General features: G+C 38.0%; 1 protein-coding gene across 2 annotated transcripts in view; it reads right to left on the bottom strand.

The window, feature by feature from the left end:
- Positions 1-12699, bottom strand: part of ALDH9A1 (aldehyde dehydrogenase 9 family member A1) — a 28594-nt gene that overhangs the window by 2042 nt on the left and 13853 nt on the right. Inside the window, exons 7-10 of one of the 2 annotated variants that reach the window (XM_030848228.3) lie at positions 7589-7777; positions 7276-7363; positions 3368-3509; positions 295-407 (exon numbers count right to left, since the gene is read on the bottom strand). In XM_030848228.3, the coding sequence (XP_030704088.1) occupies positions 295-407; positions 3368-3509; positions 7276-7363; positions 7589-7777 (532 nt within the window). Of the gene's footprint in view, positions 1-294; positions 408-1387; positions 1502-3367; positions 3510-7275; positions 7364-7588; positions 7778-12699 lie in introns of those variants that run through there. The other variant, XM_060296997.2, reaches the window with a different exon arrangement.

Genomic DNA, 12699 nt, shown 5'->3' with positions numbered 1-12699 from the left:
CTGTGAGGAAAAAGTAATCCTACCCATGAGATAAACCTTTTTCAGATATATGTCAGCTGTTCACAATCCAGTCTACACATCAAAGACTTCTGGAGAGCTTCTGGAAAAAAATAAAGATACTCAGCTTCCATTCCCAGAGACGGATACAGTGGGCCTGGGGAGGACCAGGAATTCATATACTTTTCCAGGTGATTCTGATACACACACGGGTTTAGGAACCTGTTCCATAAGGACTGAATTATGACCAGTGTTTCTAGAGACGGGGGTTTGCTTTCACAGTTCCCAGATCCTCACCTGACTTCTTATATCCACCAAAGGGCAACTCCACTGGGCTGACATTATAGTTGTTAATGAAGCACATTCCAGCCTGAAGCGCAGCCACCACTCTGTGGGCACGCTGGATGTCCCTATGAAGAAAAAAATGCATTGGTTATTCAGTTTCTTTTGCTACAACCTTACCAGGAAAAGTTAGTCGGTCACTTCTAAGGGTCTCAAAACAATGCCAAATTCTTGTTTCTTCAAACTGTGTTTTAAAACCTTATACCATCCATGCAAAATAGACAAGGATTTGAATTTTACAGTCTCATCCAAACGCATGTATAAAATAAGCAGCAGCAACAAGGGTGCCAAAACAATTCAATGGGGGAAAATAGTCTTTTCAACAAATAGTGCTAGAACAACTGGATATACATATGCAGAAGAATGAAGGAAGATCCCTTTCTTACACTACACACAAAAATTAACTCAAATGGGTCACTGACCTAAAATGTCAGAGTGAAAACCACAGAACTCTTTGAAGCAAACAGGAATAAATCTTCATGACCTTCGGTTAGATACAATCTTCTTAAACATGACACCAAAAGTAACAGATACAGAAAAAATAGAATAATTACACTGACAAAATTTTAAAATTTTGTGCTGCAAATGAGACTATCAGGAAAGTAAAAAGACAACTCACAGAAATGCAAATCAAAACTGATACAAGACACCACTGCACGACCTCTAGGATGGCTAAAATCAAGAGAACCGACAATAACAATTGCTGACTAGGATGTGGAGAAACTGCAACCCTTATACATTGCTGATGGGAATGTAAAATGGTACTGCCACTTTGGAAAACAGTTTAGCAGCTCCTCAAATAGTTAAACACAGAGTCACCATAGGATCCAGCAATTCCACTCCTGGGTATATACCAGAAATGAAATATACAAATATCTACACAAAGACTCATATATGAATGCTCACAGGAGCATTATTCATAATAGCCAAAAAGTAGAAACAGCCCAAATGTCTACCAATGGGTCAATGAATAAACAAAATGTGATATATCCATACAACAGAATATTACTCAGTAGTAGAAAGGAATAAAGTAGTGATACGTACTATAACAGTAAATGAACTTTGAGAAGAAGCCAGTAGATGAACTAAGTGAAAGAAGCCAGTCGTGAAGGGTCACATACTGTATCATTTCATCTACGTAAAATATTCAAAATATGCAAATCTATAAAGACAAAGTAGATCAGTGGTTGCCAGGGACTGGGGGGAGGGGAAAATGCAGAGTAACTGTTATTGTTCTTAGAATGAAGAAAATGTTCTAAAATTAGATTATGACAGTTGCACAATCTGTAAATATACTAAAAACTGTTGAATTGTACAATTTAAATAGGTGGATTGTTTGGTATATGAATTATCCCAACAAAGCTGTTTTAAAAAAAAAAAAGGAGTTACCCTCCTTTGTAACTGGCCTTTGTCTGTATTTTGGTGGCGAAGCAAAGCAAGAGGAGAGACTTATCCCACTCAATCCTCAAATCAAAAAAAGCAGCTCCTGGGACTTCCCTGGTGGTGCAGTGGTTAAGAGTCCACACTCCCAATGCAGGGGCCCTGGGTTTGATCCCTGGTCAGGAAACTAGATCCCACACGCATGCTGCAACTAAGAGTTCACATGTCACAACTAAAGAGCCCGCCTGCCACAACTAAGGAGCCCACGTGCACAATTAAGACCTGGCGCAACCAAATAAATAAATATTTTAAAATATACATATATATACAAAAAAAAAAAAAAGCAGCTCCTGGGAATTCCCTGGCGGTCCAGTGGTTAAGACTCTGTGCTTTCACTGCCAAGGGCCTGGGTTCAATCCCTGGTCGGGGAAATAAGATCCCGTAAGCTGTGAGGCACAGCCCAAAAAAGCAAAGCAAAGCAAAACAAAGCAAACAAACAAAAAAGCAGCTCCTCAGAGAGGACTTTTAGGGTAGTGAAACTACTCTGTATGATATTACAACAGTGAGTACAAGTTATTATACATTTGTCCAAACCCATAGATTGCACACCAAGAGTGAACCCTAATGTGGACTATAGTCTTTGGGTGATAAAGATGTGTTCATGTAGCTTCATCAGTTCTAACAACTGTTCCACTCTGGTGGGGGATGTGGATCATGGGGGAGACTATGCATGTGTGGGGCAGGAGTAGCTGGGAAATCTCTGTACTTCCACTCAGTTTTGCAGTGAACCTAAAAGTGCTCTTAAAAATAAAGTCTATTAAAAAAAAAAAAAAAGTAGCTCCTCACTTTTTTCTTCAGAACTCAAAAAGAAGCTACTACATCAGGTCCTCAAGGGAGACGTGGGTCTTCCATCCCACGTTCCTGACCACAAATCTACAAAATATAATAACCTTGTATGTCACTAAAGAAACTGCATAATCCCAAGTGTAAACAGTCTTAGAAAACTGCCTACTACTGCCAAAGACTAATCAGAATTTGTACATAAACAAGCAACCTGCAAGAATTTTCTAAGAAATTTTTCTCCGAAATCACTTTTTGTTTTTCTTATAGTGGTTAAAGTTTATGTACAAAGATATTAATCCCAACATTACTTACAACAGTTAAAACTGGAAATAGCACCCTAAATACACAACAATAGAAAAAAGGCCCACATGTGTTACAATGCATTCCAATTTAGGGACTTCTATAAAGCTAAAAATCATGGCTTTGAAGGATACTGCCCAGTATTTATATGCTTATGGATTTCTAAATTCCTTGACATACATGTTTTTAATAGGCACCTAACATGATGCTTTACATAGATCAGAAACTTAAATATTTATTCAATGTATGAATGAAAAAAGGATAGAATTTTCATCAATAAAGCTAATAGCTTAATTTAAACTCAACACTAGGGTTCTCTGGCTATTCAGGGCTAACTGTGAAATGCTACTTTGCCATCTTTTGACTTTAACTGAAGCAAATAGAAAGTGCTGATGAAAATGCAGTGAGGGCAAACTCCAGTGAGGGAACAAGATCAATTAAATATCTAAGAAGACACTGCAGCCCCATTTCTTCAAAGCCACTTGGGGTGTCCTTCCCCACCTACCTGGTGAAGACACCAGCTGCTAGTCCGAAAGTGGTATCATTGGCTCTTTCCAGAACCTCAGCTTCAGTGTCAAATGATAAAATGGACATAACCGGTCCAAAAATCTCTTCTTTCACACAGGTCATGTCATCTCTACAATTAGCTGCAAACATTATTAAAAAACCAAACATCAGCAAAGGAATGATTATTTCTGGCACGTTAAAATTTCCTGTTCATAGTAAACAGTGAATACACGGCTTTAGAGAAATTTCAATGTGACATTTTCAGTGTGAATATAAATCCGAGCATCCTTTCTGCATGACGATTCAACACTACGTATTAAGGAGCCATGGCCTCTGTGTTCATTCTAAATCTACTTTTTTGAATTCATCATGAGGAAATAGCTAATGAGGTGTACAAGGATGTACATACAAGGACTTCCATCACAACATTCCTGTGACAGTCAAAACTAGAAGCAACACACTAGACATCCAAAATAGATGGGATGATCACGTGAATGGTACACAACCCAATGATGAACTGCTATGAAGCATCAAAAAGTAATGTTGGGCTTCCCTGGTGGCGCAGTGGTTGGGAGTCCGCCTGCCAATGCAGGCGACACGGGTTCGTGCCCCGGTCCGGGAGGATCCCACATGCCGCGGAGTGGCTGGGCCTGTGAGCCACGGCCGCTGAGCCTGCGCGTCCGGAGCCTGTGCTCCGCAACAGGAGAGGCCACAACAGTGAGAGGCCCACATATCGCAAAAAAAAAAAAAAAAAAAAGTAATGTTTTGGAGACTTCCCTGGTGGTCCAGTGTTAAGAATCCGCCTTCCAATGCAGAGGACGCGGGTTCGATCCCTGGTTGGGGAACTAAGATCCCACATACCGCAGGGCAGCTAAGCCCGCGCGCCACAACTAGAGAGCCCATGCGCCCCAACTACTGAGCCTGCGTGCCCTGGAGCCCACATGCCACAACTACAGAAGCCCACGTGCCACAACTAAGAAGCCCATGCACCACAACAGAGACTCAGCGCAGCCAAAAAAAACAAAAAAACAAAAAAACAAAAATGACGGTGTGTGTGTGTGCATGTGTGTGTATAGGATGCGCTCCAAATGAATTAAAATGATTACTAAAAAAAAAGAAGTAATGTTTTTGAAGAAAACTTAGTAAGTAAATGCTCATGATTAACATTCACTGAAAAAGGTACAAACAGTATATATCCTCCCAATTTCTGTTAAAATGTTACACATGACTAACATTTTTTATATTTTTTCACATTTTCTTAATGACTCTGATATGATTAGAATGAGAAACAATATTTTTAAAAAAGAAAATACAATGTAAAAATAATAACTTAGAAATAACTGAAGGAGTGTTCATTTTATATGAAAATATACTTAAGTTTTTAAGTGGCTAAATCCCTAAAAAGATTAAATTCACTTGACATTTTAAAATATGCATATATGTCTAAAGAAGCTCATATATTTAGATGTGAAATACTGAACCTCACTGATCCTCAAGACAGTGGTGCTTTTATCCACACTTTGGCTGAAGAACAGCTCACCTCAATGCTGGAAACCACGCATGGAGTGAGATATGTTGTTTGTAAGGTTGTGTGACACACGTAAACAACGTGGAGGCAGAAAAGCAGCTTGAGAACCCTACTTTAAACACCAGCTTTACACTAGCCAAAGCTAAAAACCAACTGCTCACATATCTACAAAGAGGAGGACTCTAAAATCTCATAAGAGATGAATCAGAGCTTGCGCATACAAAGTAAGAACAGCACTCTGGTCGTGTGTATGTTACACTGTACTCTGGGGACACCTAAACTACCTTCAAAGGTATATTAAATAATTTTAGGTTGTGTTTAAGGATAGTTTATTATAATCTAAATCTTTGAAAATTAGTAATCCACATACAATTTTTAGGGAAATTGTTAGCCAGAATATTAAATTACTCAAGATAATTCATTACCCAACAGTCCCAGAATACAGTTTGTCTTACACAGGTTGATAACACCGTATGGCTCTGTGTGCAATGCATTCTATATTGGAGAGTCAAAAGAGATGAGGGGATAAAGCAGTAGCTGATGTTACGAGAAAAGAAAAGGTTCCTGCCCCACACATAACACTCATTATACTTTAGCCCCAAATCTCAAGTAAATGAATCTAAAGATTGAGGTTCTGGAGTCATTCTCCAGTCATTTTATATGCGTAAAAATGTACTGAGGACTTATTAACATGCAGATCTCAAGGTCCTGGGCCCTGAAAGTGACATTTGGGGGTCTAGGGCAGGGATGAGAAATCTGCATTTTTAACAAGTTTTCCAAGTGATACTGACACTGTAGATGACAAACAAGGCTTTCAGAATCACTAGAATGAAGTTAAGGTAGTTAGCTCCCTGTCCTTTGCATAGGTTCACAGTTTGTTTAAAAACATTTTTTTTCCTAATTGTAAAATACATGTTCTCTGTAGAAAAATCTGTAATATTCAGAAATGCACAAAGTATAATAAAAAATCACCTTTAATCTCAGCATCTAGAGAAATCCACTATCAATATTATGATGCAGACGTCCCTGGTGGCACAGTGGTTAAGAATCTGCCTGCCAATGCAGGGGACACGGGTTCGAGCCCTGGTCTGGGAAGATCCCACAGGCCACGGAGCAACTAAGCCTGTGCACCACAACTACTGAGCCTGTGCTCTAGAGCCCGTGAGCCACAACTACTGAGCCCCCGCGCCACAACTACTGAAGCCCATGCACCTAGAGCCCATGCTCCACAACAAGAGAAGCCAGTGCAACGAGAAGACCACACACCACAACGAAGAGTATCCCCCACTCACCACAACTAGAGAAAGCGCATGTGCAGCAACGAAGACCCAACACAGCCAAAAATAAATAAATAAAATGAATTTATTTAAAAACAAAAACAAAAAACCTGATTCCTTTTAAAAAAAATATGATGCATATTCTCTGTTCCTTCTTTTTCCCATGCACATATTTGATTTTTAATAGATTTGGGATAATGCCATATACACTACTGTTTAACCTGTATTTTCTATGTAAAAACATATAGTAAGTTTTCCCTCTTCCTTAATAGCTACAAGCTAATCCATGGCATGGATGCTAAATTCACAGCCCTTAAACCTCAGCAGATCTTTAGCTTTTTAGCAAGACCTAAAAGGTTAAACTGCACCAAATATCAAGGGTTGAAAAGTGTGACACCACTATCAACCTCAGGGACAAAAATCAGCTGAATCTATCTTCAGGATAAGGTGTAAGGAATTATACAACATAATTCCATCTATATATAGGTTTTTAAAGTCAAGGAAACTAGCAATATTTTCATAGGAGATACAATATAAAATGACAGAGAAAAGTAAATGACAACAACAACATCTAGAACAGTGTCACCCCCAGTAGAAGAGAAGGAGATGGGTGTGAGGACAGTAGGATGACCACATACTTGACTGTCCAAACCAGGAGATTTTTCAGATTGAAAGGAAGTGCTAAAATTATTATATCATATAATTTTTGAAAATATTAATATATTGTCCAACAAATTGGTTTTATTATATTGATGACCTAAAGTTCAAAGAAAAGCACATTCTTTACCAACTTTCTTGAGAAAAGAAATTCATTACTGAATTTTTAACAAACATGCCCTTTCATTTTTTTGGAGTGCCTTGATTCTAGAACAACAGCCGTACACCCAGTTAAGTCCCATGTAACTGATATCATTGTCCAAGAAGAGAAGGGGCACACATGAGGCTTCCAAGGTAAGGGAGAACTTCTACTCCTTAAATCTGAGTAGCAGGGACACACAGTTTGCCAACACTTGCCTTATACCATATACACAGTTTAAAAATATTCTTGTCTATCTGACATTTAATTCAAACTGTTTAAAAGCAAACAAGAAGAGGACATACTTAACACACAAGGTCTCATGTAATACCCATCCTTTAATTTGGGATCTTCAGGTACGTAGAGGTCTCCACCACATAATACTTTAGCACCCTGCCAAAAAAGAACGCATATTTTATGTTAAACATAAAACCCCAGTATGCATTCCTGAAATGCCACTTGTGTCCTGAACAAATGCATACTTAGTCACTCCACTGCAAGTACAATGCAGAATACAGCTCCCAAATGGATATGACCATAGGAAAGAAGCATAGAGCAAGTAACCTAGGAGTAACTACCCCTCCCCCTCCTCTCATCTCACCTCCACTTATTTCTCACCTGCTCCTTTGCCACTTTAACAAACCCAAGGACTCGCTCCAGATGTGGTCGGTTGATCAGGGGACCCATCCTTGTATCTTCCAGAAGGGGATCTCCAATTTTTATCCTTTGGGTCTGTTTCACTACTTCCTCTGAAAATTGATCAAGAATTTCCTTTTGCACAAATACCCTTGTACCATTACAACAAACCTAAAGGACAGACACATAAAAATTTATATGTAGATGAGGGGGAAAAAAGGAAAAGGATAAAAAGTTCAACAGCTTTAAATTTAAAAGAGACAGTATACTTTCTTTAAAGGTTAGTTCCATTTCTAAAAATTATCACCATACTGAATAGGATCACACGTGTAATTGTGGACATAGTACCTCACACACAAACTCTCTGCCTTTGTTTTTGTATAAATTTCCTTAAAGCAATGAACAGATCCACATGACCCATAGGACTTCTGTTTCTTCATCTCAGATCCTCAATTTGGCTGTATATTTTGAGAGCAGGAAGTAAGAGTGGAAGGGACTGAAGAGTAAAAATAGATCAAGAACTGAGGCCTTCAGTCTAATAAAAACCTAGGGCGGTTCAGAGTCAATGTTTGTCTCTAAAAACACAAGTAATGGGACTTCCCTGGTGGTGCAGTGGTTAAGAATCCCCCTGCCAATGCAGGGGACATGGGTTCGATCCCTGGTCCAGGAAGATCCCACATGCCACAGAGCAACTAAGCCCATGCGTCACAACTAGTGAGCCTGCACTCCAGAGCCTGCGAGCCACAACTACTGAGCCTGCGTGCCACAACTACTGAAGCCTGTGCGCCTAGAGCCCGTGCTTCGCAACAAGAGAAGCCACCACAATGAGAAGCCCACACAGCGCTATGAAGAGTAGCCCCTGCTCGCTGCAACTAGAGAAAGCCCGCACGCAGTGCCAAAGACCCAACGCAACCAAAATTTAAAAAAAAAACACACACACAAGTAATGACTATTTAGACCCTCCCACAGACATGAACATAAATACTACTCAAATGATATCAGAACAGTAGAACAGAAAAGAAAGTCCAAAAATAGATCCAAGCACTCAAGGAAATTTAGTTTACGATAAAGGTGGAATCTAAAACCACTAGAGTAAAGATGAATTAGTAACAAATGGTTCCACTGGTTACCCATGTAGGAAAAAAGATACAATCTCATACTGTACACAGGAGTAAACCCCAAATGTATAAGGAATCTAAATATAGAATAAAAAACCAATTACCAAGAGAAAATATAGGTGAATTCTACTATAACCTAGGTGCAGGAAAAGGTTTTCTAACTAGTACTCAAAATCTAGGTGTAATGAAAGAAAAAAATGATAAATTTGACTACATAAAATCAATAATCTTTTGCATGGCAAAAACATCCTAAACAAAGCCAAGACAACAAACTGGAAGAAAACATTTACAACGTACATCACAGATAAAGGGTACTATCACCAATATTTAAATAACTTATAAAAACTGAGGGAAAATCAAAACTAATAGTATAACACACCAAAAAAAGTGAACTTGGGAATTTTCTGGCAGCCCAGTGGTTAGGACTTGGCGCTTGCACTGCCAAGGACCCGGGTTTGATCCCTGGTTGGGGAACTGAGATCCTGCAAGTGTTGCAGCATGGCCAAAAAGAAAAAAAGTGAACTTCACTATGTGTGAATAAGAAAAAAATCTCTACAAAAAGAATTGAAGGAAATGACTAGATGTTCAATATAAAATTGGATAAAAGTGATGCACAATTCACACACACACATATAAATGGTCCTTAAGCCTAGAAAAGATGTTCAATCTCGTTCATAATTAGATAATTGATATTAAAACTACAATGAAGTATCACCCCTTACCTCGTGAGGAAATAGGCACACATATATTGTTGGTAGGAATGCAAGTTGGTCCAACCCATTTGGAGGGGAATATGGCACTATCTTACAAAATTATATATGCACTCAACATCACTAATCATAAGGGAAATATAAATAAAAACCTACAGTGAGATACTACTTCACATCTACTCTGATGGCTGCGACCAAAAAAACCAGAAAATAACAAGTACTGGCAAGGATGTGGAGAAATTAGAGCCTTTGTGCATTGTTGGTGAGAACGTAAAATGGTGCAGCTGCTGTAGAAAACAGTATGGCAATTCCTTGAAAAATTAAACACAGAATTACTATATGATCTAGAAATTCCACTTCTGGGTATATAGTGAAAGTGAAAGCGGGGACTTGAATAGATATTTGCACATCAGTGTTCACAGCAGTACCAGTCACAATAGCCAAAGGTAGCAGTAACCTAAATGTCCACCGGTAGATGAATGGATAAAGAAAATGTGGCATACATATACAACGGGATATTATGCAATCTTGTAAAGGAAGAAAAATCTGACACATGCTACAACATAGATGAACCTTAAAGACCTTAAGTTAAGTGAAATAAGCCAGACACAAAAGGACTAATACTGTTTGATTCCACTTACATGAGATACCTAGAATAGTCAAATCCATATAGATAGAAAGTAGAATAGTGGTTACCGGGGACTGGGAAGAAAAGGATATATGAAGTTATTGTTTAATGTGTAGAGTTTCAGTCCTATAAGATGAAAAGAGTTCTAGAGGTGGATGGTGGTGATGGCTGCATAACAGTGTGAATGTACTTAATGCCACTGGACTGTACACTCAAAAATGATTAACACGGTCAATTTTATATTATATATATTTTACCACAAAAAAATAGGCACAAAAAATTACATTTACCACTTCTAGGAATTTACTCTGAAAATATATCTCCAACAATGTGAACACACACGTGCACGAGGTTATTCACTGCACAACTGTTTGTAATCACAAAATACTGGAAACTAAATCCCATCCAAAAGACAGTAGTTGAATAAACTAACAGCTATACAAGGAATTATACTACACAGCTATAAAGAAGAAAGAAGATTTCTATGAAATGAAGTGATTTCCAAGTGAAAAAAGCAAAACAGTAATTCTGCTATCTTTTGTGTTGAGGAAAGAAGAGAAAATAAGAAATATACAAGTACCTGGTCATTTGTGTAAAAAGAAATAGGAAGGAAAAATGAGAAACAGGTTTGGTTGGATAGGGATGGAAGCAGGAGGGAACGGGAATGAGTAGAAGGGATAGGAGGAGTGCCATTTGTTTCCTTTTTTGGTAAAATTCTGACATTTAGAACCATGTTAGTATTTCGCCTAAAGCAAGGATGGGTGAAAATAAACCCCAAATGAAATAAAAACAGAAATGAATAAACTCATTATTTAAAATGAATATCATAACCATACTGAAGGGGGTGGTGAAGGAAGAACTGACTCATTAACTTCTGAACACAGAATTTTAACTGTACCCCAGGCTAAAGACAAAAAGAGCTGTAAAAAAAAAATGTTGCACTCTAGTTAGAAGGTTTATTTTTCACAGTAGTGTACTTTCACAAATCTGAAACTATTATAAACATATTGTAGGACAGAGTAATTACATATATTGTGAGTAATGGAAGCTAAATGTCTCACTGTCAGAGAAGGAAATTATAAATATGAAAGGGAGGAGGCTAAAATAAACCTTGCAGTTTTGGAATGACTGGAAATATCTGTATAAACTTGTAGTTATTAATATAGATGGATACATAAATAGATGTGTGTATACATACATACACATATGCCGAATATATATTTCCTGGCTCTGGCCTCTGAGAAGACATATGAGCAATGATACTCCAGTAGAAACGAGTACAGCTGGCACCCAGATCTTGGTTTCTAAATACCATCTACCACTAAATGGAACCAAGCCTCCTTAGCGAAATGGCTCATTACAGAGCTCCACCAGAGAAAGCACAAGACGTGTCTAGAACGCCTTGCTGTGCCAGGAAGTAAAGAAGTGCTCAAAGAATAATGAGAACATATCAAAAAGTCACAGAAAGAGGCTCCCACTCTCTGAATCTGCAATTATTTGAGCATCAAAATAAATAATACTAGTAATGGGTTATAACTTGCAGAATGAAATAAGAATCCATTGGTGCATGCTGATATAATGAATGAAAAACAAACTAGGGAAAAGGGAAAAAAGTTCTTTCTTGTAATAGACAGTGAACTATATAAATGTAGAAGGAGTAACAGAATTGGAAATACACCAATTTTTCTTGGTGACCACCAGAAAAAAATGTTTCCAGCAAACATCAACAAAGGGTGCTAACACTAGTAGGTCAAAGTTTGATAAGGAACAAGATAGTCTCCCTTTATCTCCTACAATATACTTATTAACCACAAAGGAAAAAACAGTAACTTTACAGTAAAGACCCACTTTAAGCAAGTGATCAAAGTCAGCAACACCACTGTGAAATATAAAACATCTTTTTTTGTGGTGTTTTGCCAAAAATGCATAACCTGAATCCAATTAAAAAAAAAAAAACAGACAAAACCTAGACAGACCCAAAATGAGGGACATTCCACAAAATAAATGGCCTGTATTCTTCACAAATGTCAAGGTCCTGAAAGATAAGAATGACTTCAAAACTGTTCCAGATTAAGTGAGAGTAAAGAGACACAACAAGTAAATGCAATGCATCTTCCTGGATTAGATCTTGGACCAGCAAAAAAAAAAATTGTTTCTAAAAGGACATTAGTCAAACAAATGGAGAAATCTGAATAAGGGCTATAGACTGAGTAACAGTACTACATTAATATCAAGTTATATATTTTACTAAGTATTTTGTACTTATTTAAAAGAATGCACTTGTTTTTAGGAAATACACATAGGAATGTAGAGGTTAGGGATCTTCTGTCTGCAACTTTCAAACAGATCAGAAAAAAAAACAGTAATAATATGCATATGTAGGTATAGACATACCAACAGAATGGTAAATGTGATAAAATGTTAACACTGAGGGACCTGGTTCAAAGATAGATTGGAATTCTTTGTACTATTTGTGCAACTTTTCTGTAAGTCTGAAATTATTTCAAAATAAGCTTTAAAACACGTTTTGAGGGCTTCCCTGGTGGCGCAGTGGTTGAGAGTCCGCCTGCTGATGCAGGGAACACGGGTTCGTGTCCCGGTCCGGGAGGATCCCACATGCCACAGAGCGGCTGGGCC

This window comes from Globicephala melas, chromosome 1, assembly GCF_963455315.2.
Source record: "Globicephala melas chromosome 1, mGloMel1.2, whole genome shotgun sequence".
NCBI classification, from domain to species: domain Eukaryota; kingdom Metazoa; phylum Chordata; class Mammalia; order Artiodactyla; family Delphinidae; genus Globicephala; species Globicephala melas.
The sequence above is the reverse complement of the archived record's forward strand: the minus strand, read 5'-3'. Positions and strand labels throughout refer to the sequence as shown.